This window comes from Chelonoidis abingdonii, chromosome 16 (assembly GCF_003597395.2).
Source record: "Chelonoidis abingdonii isolate Lonesome George chromosome 16, CheloAbing_2.0, whole genome shotgun sequence".
Lineage (NCBI taxonomy): Eukaryota > Metazoa > Chordata > Testudines > Testudinidae > Chelonoidis > Chelonoidis abingdonii.
Window position 1 is genome coordinate 1,929,121 of NC_133784.1, and position 16,974 is coordinate 1,946,094.

At 44.5% G+C, this 16,974-nt stretch overlaps 1 protein-coding gene across 4 annotated transcripts in view; it reads left to right on the top strand.

Moving 5' to 3' along the window:
• The window catches only part of STN1 (STN1 subunit of CST complex), a 70,490-nt gene that overhangs the window by 42,139 nt on the left and 11,377 nt on the right, over positions 1 to 16,974 (top strand). For all 4 annotated transcript variants that reach the window (XM_075072888.1, XM_075072889.1, XM_075072887.1 and 1 more), the window contains 2 exons: positions 2,217 to 2,328; positions 4,829 to 4,997. In XM_075072888.1, the coding sequence (XP_074928989.1) occupies positions 2,217 to 2,328; positions 4,829 to 4,997 (281 nt within the window). The remainder of the gene's footprint in view (positions 1 to 2,216; positions 2,329 to 4,828; positions 4,998 to 16,974) is intronic.

Here is a 16,974-nt window from a genome sequence, read left to right on the forward strand (position 1 = left end):
AAAGCATGGAAACACAGGCTTAGCAAAGGAATTTCTTAGGTCTGGTCTACACTGGGGGAGGGAGGTCCGGGGGAATTGATCTAAGTTAAGCAACTTCAGCTACGTGAATAACGTTAACTGAAGTCCAAATACTTAGATCTACTTACCACAGTGTCTTCACTGTAGTAAGTCAACGGCTGACGCTCCCTCGTTGACTCCACCTACACTTCTCGCTCTGGTGGAGTACCAGAGTCAATGGCAGAGTGCTCGACGGTCAATTTATCACGTCTACACTAGACTTAGATGCGATAAATCGACCCCTGCTGAATCGTAATGTAGACATGCCCTAAGACTGACACACTCTCATACTCACTCTCCTTACGCTTAGAAAGCACAAGAGAGTTACAGATAAATGGAAAACAAGCTACTGAATGCAGTCCTTGTCTGTCTGATCTCAGCCCCTACTGTGAGTCTTTCTATTTGATCCATGTCCATTAAGGAGGCAAGATCTCTTCTTCTGTGCAAGGGTGGCAGAGCCTGCCCAAAAGTGTAGGGGTGGTGGGCAGGGCCCCCAACCCTCCTCTTCTGCCTGAGGCCCTGCCCTCAGCAAAACAAAAAGCCAGAGCAGGCCAGGAGCCAGTGACCAAGGGCAGGAGGGTCCACGGTTCCCTACAACTGCCTATGCGCAGCACACGGCTCTTACCTGGACCTGGCTCTGGTTGTGGGGGGCTGCCATGGTAAAAGCCACGTAGGCAGCTGTGGGGTGGCATGGACCCTTCCGCCCTGGGGGCGGGGAGAGGGCTGCAGGATGGGGACATGGGCCGGGAGCTGCTCTTGACTCCCTCACCCCCCCCCCACTACCTGAGGCAGTTGAAGGGTCCATGGCCCCCCCAGCTTCCCAGGCTCCCTGGCTAGGCTCCAGCTGCTGGCCTGACTGAGAGGGGCGGAGGTGGGACCCCTGCCGAAGTGGGTAGTCCAGGCCCCCAAACTTTCTAAAAGTGGAAGGGCCATGGCGCCCTGGCCCCTCCTATTCTGGTGCTTCTGCTTCTGGGTCTTCAGTTTGACTTGAAGAAGCACATCTTTTAAAATAGTCTCTGTCCTTCTGTCAGATGGTCAAATGAGGAAACTGCAGCTCTTCAAGCCATGTGCTCGGGCTAGGGAGGAATCCAGCTCCCCTTTCTCCCCAAATAGGTTTCTGTGCAGAGACTACCTGCAAGACCTTGCAGATAGTAACCCATTGTTCCACCTGGGGAAAGTCATTCAATGCTGATGTCCTCTTGATTGCTTTGTCAGACCTTCCCACACGTAGCTCCTCACTATCTGTCAGCTTCCTGCTATCTAATTGGTGATCCAATTCAGAATGACTGTAATAAGTGCAAGCAGTGTTCATAAAACCAATTCAAAACTGGTCATGCCCATTCCCCAAACTATCATAACAATCATTTGCTTTTTTGCAAGATAAAAAGCACTTGGTTTATGGTTGCCTTTTGGTTAAATAATAACATAAAACATTTTTTCTTTATTGTAGAATAGCAGAGAACAGAATGTGTCAGCTATGTTTGGCATGAGAAACTCTCTTGTGCTGCTCCAGTGTATATTGTGACAGACCCAAACCAGTGGGGTACAGGAGTCTGGTAGAGGGCAAATAGTCACTTGATGAATAGTTTTCTGTTCCCTGAGTGACCAGAGCAGGGGCTGCACTAGAGTAATCAGGAACCTGCTAGAACCAATTAAGGCAGACAGGCTGATTAGAACACCTGCAGCCAATCAAGGCAGGCTAATCAGGGCACCTGGGTTTAAAAAGCTCACTCCNTGCTGGAGGATTGAGGAGAACAAGCGTTATCAGGCACCAGGAGGAAAGTCCTGTGATGAGGATAAAGAAGGTGTTTGGAGGAGGCCATGGGGAAGTAGCCCAGGGAGTTGTAGCTGTCATGCAGCTGTTACAGGAGGTACTATAGACAGCTGCAATCCACAGGGCCCTGGGCTGGAACCCGGAGTAGAGGGCGGGCCCGGGTTCCCACCAAACTTCCCAGCTCCTGATCAGACACAGGAGGAGTTGACCGACACTGTGGGGAAGATCACTGAGGTGAGCAAATCTGCCAATAAGCACAGGACCCACCAAGGTAGAGGAGGAACTTTTGTCACAATATGTAGTACTGTGCTCATCTAGTGAATTAATATCAAAGTCCTGGTCATGTTCGTTGATTTTTGTTTTTTTCCCTCCCATATCCTTGCAGATAAAGTAGATGATCCTATGTGTGAGGTTCAGATTTCAAGGATGTTGGAGCTCCCATGCCTCTATAGAGAAGTTTATGATAAGCCTTTCAAAATCCCAGAGGATGCACAGAGGTAAACAGGATACTGATGTTGGTGTTCAGTCTAGGGGTGAAATACCCACACCCCTTAGCAGAAGTTAATGTGGATCTCCATTGTGGAGATGAATGTCATGGTCACCAGATTAAAAGCAAAGGATGTTGCGCTGCATGTTGTTGCACTGGAAAAGGCTGCCCTTTAGATTTTCATAGCCAAGATCTTTTGGAGTGGGAGACCAAAACAGGAAACATTAGAAGACGTCTCCCATTAACCCCACCTCTGCACATACACACCTAAAAGTATGAAGTAATTTCTTTGGAGGGTACAGCCCTTTGACACAACATTATTTGCTACAGCCACTGATGTGATACAGCAAACGTGAGAGTCTGTAAAAACAGCTATTGAGGAATATGGACTGTTCCTGAATGGGATGAAAACAATATGCATATGCGTTGACACAGCTAATGAAAACAGGATGCAAGTGGGCATGATGATTTAATGGAGAAGTTGTAGAGGAAGTAGATTAATTTAATTATCTGAGATCATATATATCCAACCAGAGAGGCTGTTCCAAGGAAGAAAACTAAGGATTGGCTTGCTAAGCTATGGCCTCCCTTAAGTGTGGAAGAAATATGGCATCTCAATGGATTAAAGCTCTGACTGGTGAAAAGCCTAACTTTCTCCATAGAGATTTATGGATGTGAATCATGAGAAGTTTTTACTGCTGACAGGAAAAAAATGTAAGCTTTTGAAATGTGGTGCTGGCAAAGGCTCTTGCATGAAGACAAATACCTGTGTTCGAAATATTATTGGAGGGAAGCAGGCCCTAATGTCCGAAATCAACAGATGCAAACTTATGTCCTGTGGTCATATTAGGCATAGAGATGGAAGTAACCTTGAAAAAGTTATTATGGAAGGAATGGTGGAGAGTTGTTGTAGGGGATGAATATCAAGGAGATGGATGGATGGTGTGTGGCAGATCATTGAAAATTCAGCTCCTGAGTGCTTGCAGTTAGTGATGGATTGTGAAGGTTTTCAAGAGTTCTGTTATAATGTCACTGATATTCAGAGATGAATAAATGGATTTACATACTTACAGCTCTTTAGAAATTGTGAAAGAGGGGAGGTGTGTGTATGTGTCGTTCACACCCAGGACTCGTCTGTACTACAGATGTTTGCTGGCATAGCTATGCTGGCAGAGTCCCATGGTTGGAGACGCAGCGTAAGCTGACAGAATTTCTTCTGCCAGCATAGCTGAATAACAGCACAAGCTCTCTTCTATTGGCAGAGGTGCATGTACACCTGGGGGAGAGGGGTTGCTCCCAGTGCAATGCTGGGTCAAAAAAGCTAATCACTATTCCTCGGTCTATACATCCAAGGATAGGAATAGGGAGGTATTTTACCTGTGATGGTGTGGGGGGGGTTGTTTTTTTGTTTGTTTTTTTTAACTGTGAGGGTGATTCACCATTAAAACAAACTACCAAGGAGCATGATGGATTCTCCATCTCTCTTGAAGTCTTCAAGTCAAGACTAGGTGCCCTTCTAGAAGATAATCTTTAGCTAGATGCAAGTTACTGGAATCCATACAGGGCTAAGTAGGTGAAACTTAATGGCCTGTGATATACAAGAAGTCAGACAAGATGATTTGATGATCCTTCTGGTCTTGAACTCTACGAATATTTTGTGATCAGCCTACATCTATCTAGCAACAAAAATGTAATGCTTTTAGAAAGGAGGATTCCTAGCTCTCTCAATTGGTGTAAAGCTCCTGTTTCTAGCTGTGAGGGTTGAAAGAGAGCAGATATTTAGACCTGTCACTGGTCCAGGAATGAATGTCATCCTGTTCCTCAGATCTGTGTAACTTTTGGGGTAGAAATTCCTCATTTTGGTTTTGGGGATTGGGCATGGAGAGAGAGAAAATGTTTTTCTAGCAGAGTTAGGTGGGAAATGGCAACTTGTAATTCTTCCCCCAAGTTTAAGGTGTTAGTAGTACTTGTGAGGAAAATATGGGTTAGCATGCAGAAGGAAGTTGCAAAATGAATACAATTTGTCACATAGGTTTTCCTGCTCTGTGTGAGCATATATATAAATGGTCAAGGTTTTCCGCAGTGGGCGCCTGAACAAGTAGCTGGATCTCAAAAGTGCTGAGCACCCAGCAGCTTCCATTGACTAGAATCAGAAGCTTTATTCCATCAGAAAGCTATGAATCCCCCTTTCCAATGGTCTGAGATCTTTGTTTCTTGACACTATAGATCATGAGAGATCAGACCTTGAAATCACAACATTATTATATCTCCTGTCTTCTATGGAAGCTGACGAATACTTGGCACACATGAAAATCAGGCTGTTTATCTCGATGCCTAAATAAAGATGTAGAGATGAGATTTTTCAAGAGCACTTAATGAAGTACATAAGTCCTATTGACTTCTGCTTAGGGACATTGAAAATCCCACCCTCTGAGCTGAACTGGTACCTGTTTTTTAAAAACTTGACTATGTACTTTTTGTTTTGTGACAAAAGCTTTGTATCCCTATAGTGCCCCAGGTGGTCTGAACCTTAGAAGCTCAATTGACTTGCTGAGCGAGAAAGTGAAAGACTTCTTACAGGAGAACAGAATTGAGACCTTTTACCAACAGGAGCTGGAAACAGTTGATGATTTGGTGTCATTGGCCAGTCAGCCTGTGTCCAGGACTGACTCTCAGCAGGTAAGTGCAGTAATTGCTGGCTTTTGAGTGTTGAGTAGGAAAATAGTGCCTCATGCTTGCTATCAGATTTGTGCAAGTGGAAATGTCTTGGGTTTTCAACCACTTCTGCACATTTAGGTGCCATTTCCTGACCTTTAGCTATAGGCATGAATTATTGACAGTACCTGGGAAGCCCTGTAACTCTAGGCATTTAAAATGGGGCTGGAGAGCAGAGCCAGAAAACTCTATTGTAGGCAGGGCCAGCTTTACGCCAATTCCCTGGAATCGGGCCCCATGCCAAAGAGGGTCCCGTGCCTAAGGGGGCCCCGCTCCAGGGGTCTTTGGCAGCATTTCGGCAGCGGGGGTCTGCTCTGGGAGTCTTCGGTGGCATTTCGGCAGCGGGGGGTCCTTCGGTTCCATGGAAGACCTGGAGCAAACCCCCCGCTGCCGAAGTGCCGCCGAAGCCCCAGACCACTGCTGAGTATTCCAATCAGGCCCCATGGGTCATAAAGCCACACCTAATTGTAGCATAACAATATTATGCTAGCTGCAGGGGTGTACTACATAATCTAATAAAGGCTCTGTTCAAACTCTAACTTTCATAGATCTATGAAAGCTAAATACACACTGGAAATAACCGTGTATGAGATCTCTTGAAGGCACTGGTTTCACAGTGGTAGCAGTGTTAGTTTGTATCAGCAAAAAGAACAAGGAATACTTGTGGCACCTTAGAGACTAACACATTTATTTGAGCATAAGCTTTTGTGGGCTAACGCCCACTTCATCAGATGCATGCAGTGGAAAATACTGTAAGAAGATACACCACACCACACCACACCACACCACACCACACCACACCACACCACACCACACACACAGATAACATGAAAAAATGAGCGTTGCCATACCAACTCTAATGGATTAAGGTGGGCTGTTATCAGCAGGAGGAAAAAAAAACTTTTGTGATAATCAGGATGGCCCATTACAAACAATTGACAAGAAGGTGTAAGTAACAGTAGGGGGGAAATTAACATGGGGAAATAGTTTTTAGTTTGTGTAATGACTCATCCACTCCCAGTCTTTATTCAAGCCTAATTTAATGGTGTCCAATTTTCAAATTAATTCCAATTCAGCAGTCTCTCGTTTGGAGTCTGTTTTTGAAGGTTTTTTTTGTAGAATAATTACGACTTTTAGGTCTATAACTGAGTGACCAGGGAGGTTGAAGTGTTCTCCAACTGGTTTTTGAATGTTATAATTCTTGACGTCTGATTTGTGTCCATTTATTCTTTTGCATAGAGACTATCTGGTTTGGCCAGTGTACACGGCAGAGGGACATTGCTGGCACATGATGGCATATATCACATTGATAGATGTGCAGGTAAACGAGGCTCTGATAGTGTGGCTGATGTGATTAGGTCCTATGATAGTGTCCCCTGAATAGATATGTGGACAGATTTGGCAACGGGCTTTGTTGCAAGGATAGGTTCCTGGGTTAGTGTTTTTTATTATGTGGTGTGTGGTTGCTGGTGAGTATTTACTTCAGGTTGGGGGGCTGTCTGTAAGCGAGGACTGGCCTGTCTCCCAAGATCCGTGAGAGTGAGGGATTGTCCTTCAGGATAGGTTGTAGATTCTTGATGATGCGCTGGAGAGGTTTTAGTTGAGGACTGAAGGTGATGGCTAGTGGCATTCTGTTACTTTCTTTGTTGGGCCTGTCCTGTAGTAGGTGACTTCTGGATAGTCTTCTGGCTCTGTCAGTCTGTTTCTTCTCTTCAGCAGGTGGATATTGTAGTTTTAAGAATGCTTGATAGAGATCTTGTAGGTGTTTGTCTCTGTCTGAGGGGTTGGAGAAAATGGGGTTGTATCTTAGAGCTTGGCTGTAGGCAATAGATCGTGTGGTGTGGTCTGGATGAAAGCTGGAGGCATATAGCTAAGTATTGCGGTCAGTAGGTTTCCGGTATAGGGTGGTGTTTATGTGACCATCGCTTATTAGCGCTGTAGTGTCCAGGAAGTGGATCTCTTGTGTGGACTGGTCCAGGATGAGGTTGATTGTGAGAAGGAAATTGTTGAAATCACGATGGAATTCCTCAAGGGTTTCTTTTCCATGGGTCCAGATGATGATGATGTCCTCAATGTATCGCAAGTAGAGTAGAGGTGTTAGGGGAGGAGAGCTGACGAAGCGTTGTTCTAAGTCAGCCATAAAAATGTTGGCATACTATGGGGCCATGTGGGTACCCATAGCAGTGCCGTTGACTTGAAGGTATATTGTCCCCAAATGTGAAATAGTTGTGGGACATGCCTGCAGTGCCATAACAAGGGAAGAGCATAGTGAGGCAGTCGCTTAGGTGCGCAAAGCGGAGGGCGCAGCTCTACGCAACTCAGGCAGCAGGTCCCTAATCCGGCGTAGGGAGGGAAGGCGGTGGGGCACTCTGTTCGAGTGGCAGCGGGTCATTCCCTCCAACAGGGACCAGGGACCCGACCGCCGATTGCCACAAAGAGCTTGGAGCCGGCCCTGCCTCCAGCGCAAAAATTCCTTGCTATGAGCCGCATGCTGGGGTATGTGCGTGAACTTGGAAATCGAGAGAGGATTGAAGCCGCAATATATTAAAAAACTTAAACTTACAAAGGAGTGAGTGGACTCTGCTTCCATTACAAGTTCCCCTTGTTGACAGCTCCAGTTTGTGCAAGGCCGAGGTTGGTGGATGGAGCGGAGATCAGAACCAGTATCTAATTGAATGCAGCTGTACAAAGAAAACTGAGAAATGGGACACTTTCGCAGTAATATGTCATATGGTTCTGGTCTCATTCTGTGCTGACTAAATGGTAAAAGCGTGGTAACATGCGAAAAGTATATTGTGAATAAAACACAGGCCAGATTCTCAACGTATAAAATTGCCTGTCTGCTCCATTGAAGTTAATGTAGCTATACAATTACATGAATGAGGCTCTGTCCAGTAACATATCCTAAATCATGATACTAAGGGTTAAGTTTTCTTTACCTGTAAAGGGTTAACAAGGGACCAAACACCTGCCAGAGGACAATCAGGAAACTGGATTTTTCAAAGTCAGGGAGGAACTGGACTCTGGGTCTTTTGTTTATCTCTCAGCTATGAGAAGCTTCTTCTTCTCTATCTCTGTGTCCAACTGTAAGTACAGGTAGAAAAAATATAGGCTTGATGTTGTTTTGGGTGTATTTACATGTGTGACTGTGGGATATGTTTCAAATTGGATATCTTTTGAATAAGACTGTTGTATTCATATTTTCTATAAGCAATAGCCTTTTGTCATCTGATGCAGAGAATAATGATTTTTGTTCTTCTTTTTATATAGCTTTCTTTTTAAAACCTGTTTGAGTTTTCTCTGGTTAAGGAGAAGGAAGACAGGGGGGAGGAACACACCTCGCTCGTGTTAACTTCCTAGTCCAGGGTGGAAGAAGCTAGGGGAAGAGCAGAGAGAATCTTCTGTTTCCTTGTATTTGGGTTTGTCTGTTTGTGGAAGAAAGGAACATGTCTTGGTATGTGATGTAAGAGATTGCATCAAATCTCCAGGTTACCGAGAGAAAGTCTGGGAGAGGGAGGGGGAGGAAGTGGTGATTCCTTGTGGAGACTCAAAGCATCTCTAGTCTTGGGGTCCCCAGGAAGGTTTGGGGCTCAAGTGTAACAGGCACGATGCCTGGTTGGTGGCAGCGAGATAAGATCCAAGCTGGTAATTAAGCTTGGAGGTTCATACTAAGCACCCAGATTTTGGACGCTAAGGTCCAGATTTGAGAAAGAGGCTTATGATAACATATATAATTAAATCCTTAGCTGTATTACTAATAACAGCTGAGAGTATTAAACCTGATTATTAGTAAAGTTGATTCACTTTTGCATTTCACTGTCCCTAGACAGGGAAAACTGCATTGATCAGTTTCACTTTCTGGTTCTGGTGTGCTAGCATAGTACTCTGGCTTTAGATTTGCAACACTGTAGAGGGACATTTAAATCTGAAAAAAACTTTGTCATTGAATTCAAATAATAATGAAAACTACCCCCCACAGTTTTGTAAACTGCTTCCTAGTGGTTGCTTCCTGGAGACCATTTATTTTCTTTTTCCTCTTTTATTAAAGGAGCTTTTGTTGTGGTGGTATTTTTAACAAAGCAAAGAAGAATGAATATTTACAGGAGGCCTGACAGTCTGTGCTAGAGAAACCAGTGCAAGAACATTAAACACAGGATTGGGCATAAACTTTTTCCAAACCAGCTAAAGATAATTCAAACTAAAAGTCTATAACCAACTGGATCATAGAAAGGAATGATCATTTTGACTAAGAATGAAAAGTTCCAACACTGAGGTCACAGCATTTGTAGAAGGAACAGGAAAAATGGTTTACAAAAGCCATTCAAAGTATGGAAAGGTGTGTTTACCGTACCCATCACAGTGGAGTCCTGATGGGGGAGGAGAGAAGGAGTTGCACTGGGTGCTACCATAATATAAATCCCTGTTGCTGCAGCTCTCGGTGCAAGTGGCTTTTATAAATCCCGGGGAGTCAGAGACCCAGTCGTTCCTCCTGAAAAACAGCATTTCTCCCAGATGCCTTTCACCATTAATCCACCTTACAAAGTTTGTTTGTAAAAAGGAAAACCTGCAGTTGTTCTGTGATATACACATCTCCAGACCTGCTCCTGCTAATGCCCATTTGTAAGAGCATTAGATTGCCCATGTACTCAGTCATTGGACAGTGTCCATTTCTTGTAACCTGCAAAGGGTTGAAGGTCAACAAAAAAGTCCAATGGGCCTGACTCTCCATTGCCCTAGCAACCATTTGCACTAGTGTCAAGTGGCTATAAAGCCACTATAGAAGTGATTTTTAATTTTTTTTTGTAATGTCTTGCATCAACTTGGCACCAGTGCAAATGGTTAAGGAAGGGATAGGAATATGGAGTTAAAGGGTTATACAAAGATGCCCAAAATGTAAATCTACCAAGCACACCCTGATAAATATTTGTTTACTTCTTGCACTTAACCTAGACACTGTAGGACTCAGTTAGACTTTGATATATAATTGGTTTCTTTTGGTGATTCTCATTCTCTAGCACAGTCTTCCAAAAATGTTTAGAATTTTAAAGACTGAAAGGGGTTAGGTTTAAAAATGTGTTTATTTAATAAACTGATATTCATATTTGCTCTTGCTAACAACATTGTTTTAAAAAAACTTGGGGACCTTTTCCCCCCCATAAGTGGTGCCCCTTCTGTTTGAGTTATATCACTTCCCCCATCAGTTGTCTGTTTTTGAAACTCACTTTTTTCCTCAACAAGACAAATGCTACATGAGGATTACAAGCAGGAAGTAGAGACAGATGTCACCCAGTATTTAGCTTGTCTACGAAGACCTCAAGTCCAGCTAAGAGCACTACTGTGTTTGACAGATGAACCTGAATTTCATTCTTCTTTGAATGAAAATTATGTATAAACTTCATCCATCCAGTTCCTGAACTAGAATAAATAGCTTCTTGGTGTGGCTCGCAACCAAGTGGCTGCAGTTGTATCATACCCTGTGGTTTAGTTTCCTGAGTGAAGCAGTTTTCTTTGCACTTCCTCCATTGTGAAGCTGTACAGTGTGCTATTTTAATAACACCATCCACTTGGTAGTATGTCACTAGTTTGGACAGCTCTTTTGGAATTGTGCTTTTCAGACCCGTCTGTTTATACTTCCCTTGGTTTGATTATAACCTCAAGGTCAACAGGGACAAATACTTAGAACAAAGAATTTAAGATGCTGTTTATATTTACTCCAGGCCTGGGTTTCTTGTGTGTCCTGCTTCATGCATACACTTGATACTAATGTGCTTGTCTGTCAGCTTCCTGGCATAGATTTATGTCCCCCTGTTGAGACAGTAGTGCAGATATAATACAAAATGATGTTAGCCTGACAAGCCAAGTTTCTCTTACTGATCTTGTCACCCACTCTAAGCCTGCTCTAAGCCCAGCTGTGTGAAAAGCAAAGAGAACTTGACACAAACAATACCACGTGTCATTATATCAGGATACTTTAATACCCAGGGCCGTCCTTAGCCATAGGCAGAACAGGCAGCCGCCTAGGCCATCACTAGGTCTGGGGGCACCGCTTTGCTGGAAGCCTGTACAGATGGGAAGCAGTGGAGCATGTAAGAGCAGGGCTGCTGGGTCCTAGAGAGAGATGAATGCAGCACAGTCTGAGGGAGGGGATTGGCTGCTGGGGTCTCTGGGAAGGGGTGAGGGAAGGAACACACCTGTAGGGTGACCAGATGTCCCGATTTTATAGGGACAGTCCCGATTTTGGGGTCTTTTTTGTTTCCCCTCCCCCCCCCCTTTTTTTAATAGGCTCCTATCCCTCCCCACCCCATCCAGTTTTTCACACTTGCTGTCGGTCACCCTAGCTGGTGCCAATTGTACCTATATAAAACAAAGCCCCATATCGGGACTAGGCCTAAAAATCAGGACATCATTGGATCTGGACACCGTAGCTGGAAAGCGGTCTCCCGTAGGCTGGCACTGATCATCTCACCGGGAGAAACCACAGGACAGGAGAGCTGCTGTGGCTTCATGGGTGCCTGTCCCTGAGATCAGTGCTGTGCTAATTTTCACCATGGTCAGTTGGGCTGCGCGGTGGTGCCCATTGGCAATGTATCGACCTGGGAGGCTTTGCCTGCTGCTGGCTCTGTTTGCACTCTGCCACCCCAGAGGTGTGAGTTTGGTCTGCAGTTTTCAGCCTATCTCCTCCTCTACTGCAGCGTGGACCAGCAGCTAGAGGGTGAGCCAAGCATGAAAGCAGTGCTGTGTTTCCATTTAGATGTCATTTAGAAAATTTGGTCCCAAAAATGCTCTAACAATCCTGAATTCAATTCAATATTTTTTTTAAAAATCATATCTTAGCCAAAACAAAATTAAGTTGAATATTTGGTGCAAGTTGGCATGGGAAGGGAGTGGGCCAGTTTTCATCAGAGAAACAAAAAATGTTGCTGACTTTCCTATAGCCTGTTACTGCTAAATGTGCCCTCCAACAACTGTAACTGCCATCTCCTTACTATGTATACTAGATTAGGTGGCACCTACGGCACACGTGCCAAAGGTGTGCACATGAACTGATTTTTGATAGCACGCAGCGCAGGCTGAGCGAACTGAGCCCAACCACTGCTCTGGGGTTCCGGCGGCTGCCCCATTGCAGCGGGGTCCTGGTCGTCTGGCCCCACTAGCACCCACTGCTAGGCCTGGGGACCCCCAAGGAACCCAGGCGGGCAGCAGCTGAGAAGGGCCGGCGGCTGAGACCCTGTCTGAGCCACTCAACCCCGCTGTGGCCTGGGTTCCATTCATTCAGCGGGTAGCAGGCTGAGAGACTAAATTCAATGAAATAGAAGACAAGGGCAACTAATGACAAAGTACAAGAACCTAGAGCAGTTGGTCCCCAACCTTTTTGGTCTGGCGCCCACCAGACAAAGGACCGTGGCAGTGGACGAGCACCCGCCAAAAGGCGCTGAAATTTGGTGGCATTTCAGCCGGCGACGCCTCTGGATGACACTGCCTTATTGCGCAAGCGGCGTCATCCAGAGGCATCGTCGCCGAAATGCCGCCAAATTTCGCTGGATTTCAGCAGATGCATGTCCGCCGGCCAGTATGCAGGTGCACTGAGAGGCCCCTATGGGCGCCATGGCACCCACAGGCTAACCGCACTGGGACCCTGACCTACAAAGCATCCTGAAGCAGGGCTATTGTGATTTAAATGGACTTGAACTGTATGAAGAATTGAGTATACTGTCATCCGTGTTGCCACATGCAAAATCGATGATGATATTGTACAGTTACTCATACCAGTAAACTTGTTGACATATAACCTAATGTGTACATGCCACTTGTATTCTACTGACAATTCCTGTAACAGTAGCATCAGGAGAATGGAGTTTCTCAAAACTAAAACTCATTAAAAAACTATCTCCACTCTACAAAGGAGTCAGGAACATTTGACCGGTCTTGCTATTCTTGCAACCAAACAAGACATCACTTGCATACGATGAATTATTCCTGATTTTGCAGCCAAAAAGCCAGAAAGATTGCTTTTAATAAAAACAAATCCTTGTTTCAATACCTCTTCATATAACTTTCCAATAAAATGTTGACAAATTAAAAAAATTATATTATTTGCATCATTCTGTAAAATTAGAATTTTTTCTATAGTGCTACTTCTTTAGTGCTAATCCTTCAGCATTACAATGTGCTTAAGTACGTTAAACTGGTTTTAATAACATGCACATGGCAAGTTTTCCAATAGTGTAAGCTTATGTTTGTGTTGCTAAGAGCAAGACAGGCACAGGGGCACCAGTTTAATAATCCTGCCTAGGGCACCATAAATCCTAAGGACGGCCCTATTAATACCCCCAGGTATGCTGTGTCCTCACTCCTCTCGAGCAGAGGATAATTTGTGCACCACTGCACACCTTGACCTGTTATTGCTTGGATAGCTTTTTTGAAAGGCATAAGATGAGAATAACTGGCTACACAAATTCCAGCCTGTGGTGCAGTGTGAGGCTGGGAGGATGTGATTAAAGCACAGAATTGACAGACTTGGATTCTGTTGCTGGCTCTGCCACAAGCTCCGTGTGTGACCTGGGGAAGTCATTATTTAAACTCTGCCTCTGTTTCCCATGTGTAGAATAGAGATAATGACCTAGACTTACAAAAGTGACTGGCAATTTTGGATGCCTCCATTTTTAGGCACTCAACTTGACATACCCTAAAGGGGCCTGATTTTCATATTCCTGTGTTCTTAGCACTTTTCTGAAATCTGACCTCTTTTTTAATATGTATCAAGTTGAGCACCCTAAAACTGAGGAACCCAAAATCTAGTCACTTTGACAGTGTAGCGCAGTAATCTGTCCTAGCTCCCGTGGAAACTGTGAGGATTAAGAATCTGATCCAAAGCCCAAAGAAGTCAATAGGATTCTCTTTCAGTTGCTTTAGATCAGGATGTAAATCACTAATGTTCACAAAATGCTTTGAGATCCTCTGATGTGCTGCTCTATAGAGGGATAAAGTATTATTAGATGAGCCGTTTTGTAGGACTTCACAATGTGAATGGCTACTGTTTCTTCCTCCCATTGTCAAGCCTTCCTCTTGCTTCAAGAGGAGGAGCAGAGATGTGATATCATGCAGGGTTACCTGCCCACAGATTCCTTGTCCGATTTGTTATAACCTCGTACACGCACATAGTGCTGTACAGTTGGTGCCCTTGTGCCAAAGAGAACTCAATCCCTGCCTATAAGAGCTTAGTCCAGTGGCTAAATGGGTTACTATACAGCCCAATACCAAAAGATGTATGGTCACTGTAGCTGTAATGTTTTGTGGAATAGGCATGAGTTGTCTTTGGAGGACAATAGCTGAAGGGTTTGGACATGCATTGAGATGCTTATTTCAAGCAGCCTGAATGGCATGAAACAAAGCACAGTCTGGAATAGGAGAGAGCCTATAGGAGAGACACCTGGGTGGGGGTTGGAGGAGGTGAGGCCACAGATACAGAGGAGAGGTTTTAGGGATTACTTTGAAAGTGAAATCCCTTCTTGTGGAAGACCAATGAAGGGATTGAGGGAAGCAAATGAAAAGGAGCTTTTGGCAGAGGTGTCTGAGATGGACTGGAAGATCAGGAACAGGGGAGGAATTTGCAGTAATGAAGAAAATTACCAAACCATGAACCAAGTCCAAGGGTGAAGAGGAAGGGACACATTCTGGGACACTTTATACAGAAAAATGGCGGATTCCTTCCTGTTCCTGAGTTCCCCTGTAGTTTCTGTGCCAATGCCCTTCTACCGTCCAGGGGGCCTACTGAGTCCCCTGGAAGGGTGGCTGTCTCAGGGAATACTTCTTGTTGTAGGCCTGTTCAAAGTGTGTCAAAGAGGCTTCGATAAGCAGGAACTGTTGCTTTTTTTCTTTCATTCCGAAGCCTATTTCTGTTTGTTCAATTCTAGCAATCTCTTGGCACACATCCTTAATAATTCTCTTTCAGTATCCATCCAAGCCGAGCCATGTGTCGGCTTACACAGAGCATGTTCCTAATTATCTCCCTCTGATGGGATCTGAGCATTAGACCAAACTGAATAATTATCACACTCCTTTGGAGATTTTTGTCTCTCTTTGATTCCCTGATCATTGCTTTCACATTAAAAATTGATCAGCACCTTGCAAGAGGCAATTACTTTGCTAGCAGTTTCTCCTGTTGTTGAAGGTTTATTCCGGCATCTAGAAGGGCAACGTCCCTTCCCTTTTGTGGAGGGGTGGGGGGAGAGTGGGGAGGCTGTGCATTCCTGTGAGAAACCTAATCCATCCATTCAAATCTCAGATAAAAAAGCCACTAAGGGCTTGTCTTCACTACTAGGGAGATCGATGCTGCTGCAATCGATTCAGTGAAGACCCTCTAAATTGACGGCAGAGTGCTCTCCAGTCTACCCTGATATTCCACCTCTCTGAGAAGAGTAAGGGAAGTTGATTAGAGAGTGTCTTCTGTCGACACAGCGCAGTGAAGGCACCACGGTAAGTCGACCTAAGCTAAGTCGACTCCAGCTACATTATTCACGTAGCTGGAGTAGCATAACTTAGGTCGACTTACCCCGGTAGTGAAGACAAGTCCTTGATGTGCTTCCTCAGTTGGCCAGAAGGGTCTCTGTAAAGAAAAGCAAGTCTCTCTTTACACCCAAAAAAAGGGGCCACATTGTGAACACCTTGCTTCTAGTCGGTAAGGGCATGAACGACGGGTCACTGAAACAGTCTGCTTGCATAAAAGGGCATTGTCTGAAAGAGAGAAGGGATGGGAATGATGGGTTTGGCAGGATGGAAAGTGAGGTGCTCCCAGAAAAGAGTGGGTAGTGGTCTTGCCCTTTCCTTCCTATACAGTCTTTTCTTCTCTCCTCCCCTGTTTACTTTCCCTTTCTTACTTGGTATCCTCCATTTCCTTCCACTCCACTTACTGTCCTTCTGTTCTTTTAGCCCTCCCTATTCCCTTACTTGCTCTACTCTTCCTGACTCTCACTATATTCCCTTCACTCACTACCCACATCTTCCTCTCTGAATCCCATCACTTCCTGGATTCTCAGTACAGACCCCTCGATTCCAGGTCTCCTCTTCACTCCACGAGCCCCTAACTTCTGTTTCTTGTTTTTCTTGCGGCCATATTCTCTATCCCCACTACAGCCCTTTGTTCCCAACCCTCTCAAAATTACTCCCCTTAACACACCTCCTGTCTTCCCCACAGCTCTCTTCACCTTGTATGTATCTCTTACCCTTTGCTGGTGAATAAGGAAGTGTTATTTACCCTGTCACATAATGCAAGAACCAGGAGTCCCCCAATGAAATTATAGGCAGAAGGTTTAAAACAAATAAAAGGAAGTACTACCTCACACAATGTACAGTCAACCTGGTGAACTCTTTGTCAGTATTTGTTGTGAAGTCCAAAACTATAACAGCATTCAAAAAAAAATTAGATAAGTTCATGGATGATAGGTCTATTAGTGACTATTAGCCACGATGGTCAAGGGTGTAACCCCATGCTCTGGGTGTCCATACCCTCTGACTACCAGAAGCTGGCAGTGGGCAACAGGAGATGTGTCATAAACAGATAGCTAAGGGTTAATGTTTCTTTTACCTGTAAAGAGTTAACAAAGGGAACCACACACCTGACCAGAGGACCAATCAGGAAACCGGATTTTTCAAAGCTCAGGGAGGGAATGTTGGGGTGTGTGTCCCTTTGTCTGTTCTCCGATCTGTCTCTCGGCTATGAGAGGGATCTTTCTATCTTCAAGCTTCTAATCTTCAGTTTCCAAGTTGTGAGTACAAAGGCTTTTATTGTTTTTTTGTATTTACATGTGTGTAGTTTGCTGGAATGTTTAAAATTGTATTTCTTTTTGAATAAGGCTGTTTATTCATATTTTTCTTTTAAGCAATTGACCCGTGTATTTTATCTTGATACAGAGACCATTTTATAATCTTTTTTTCTTTTTAT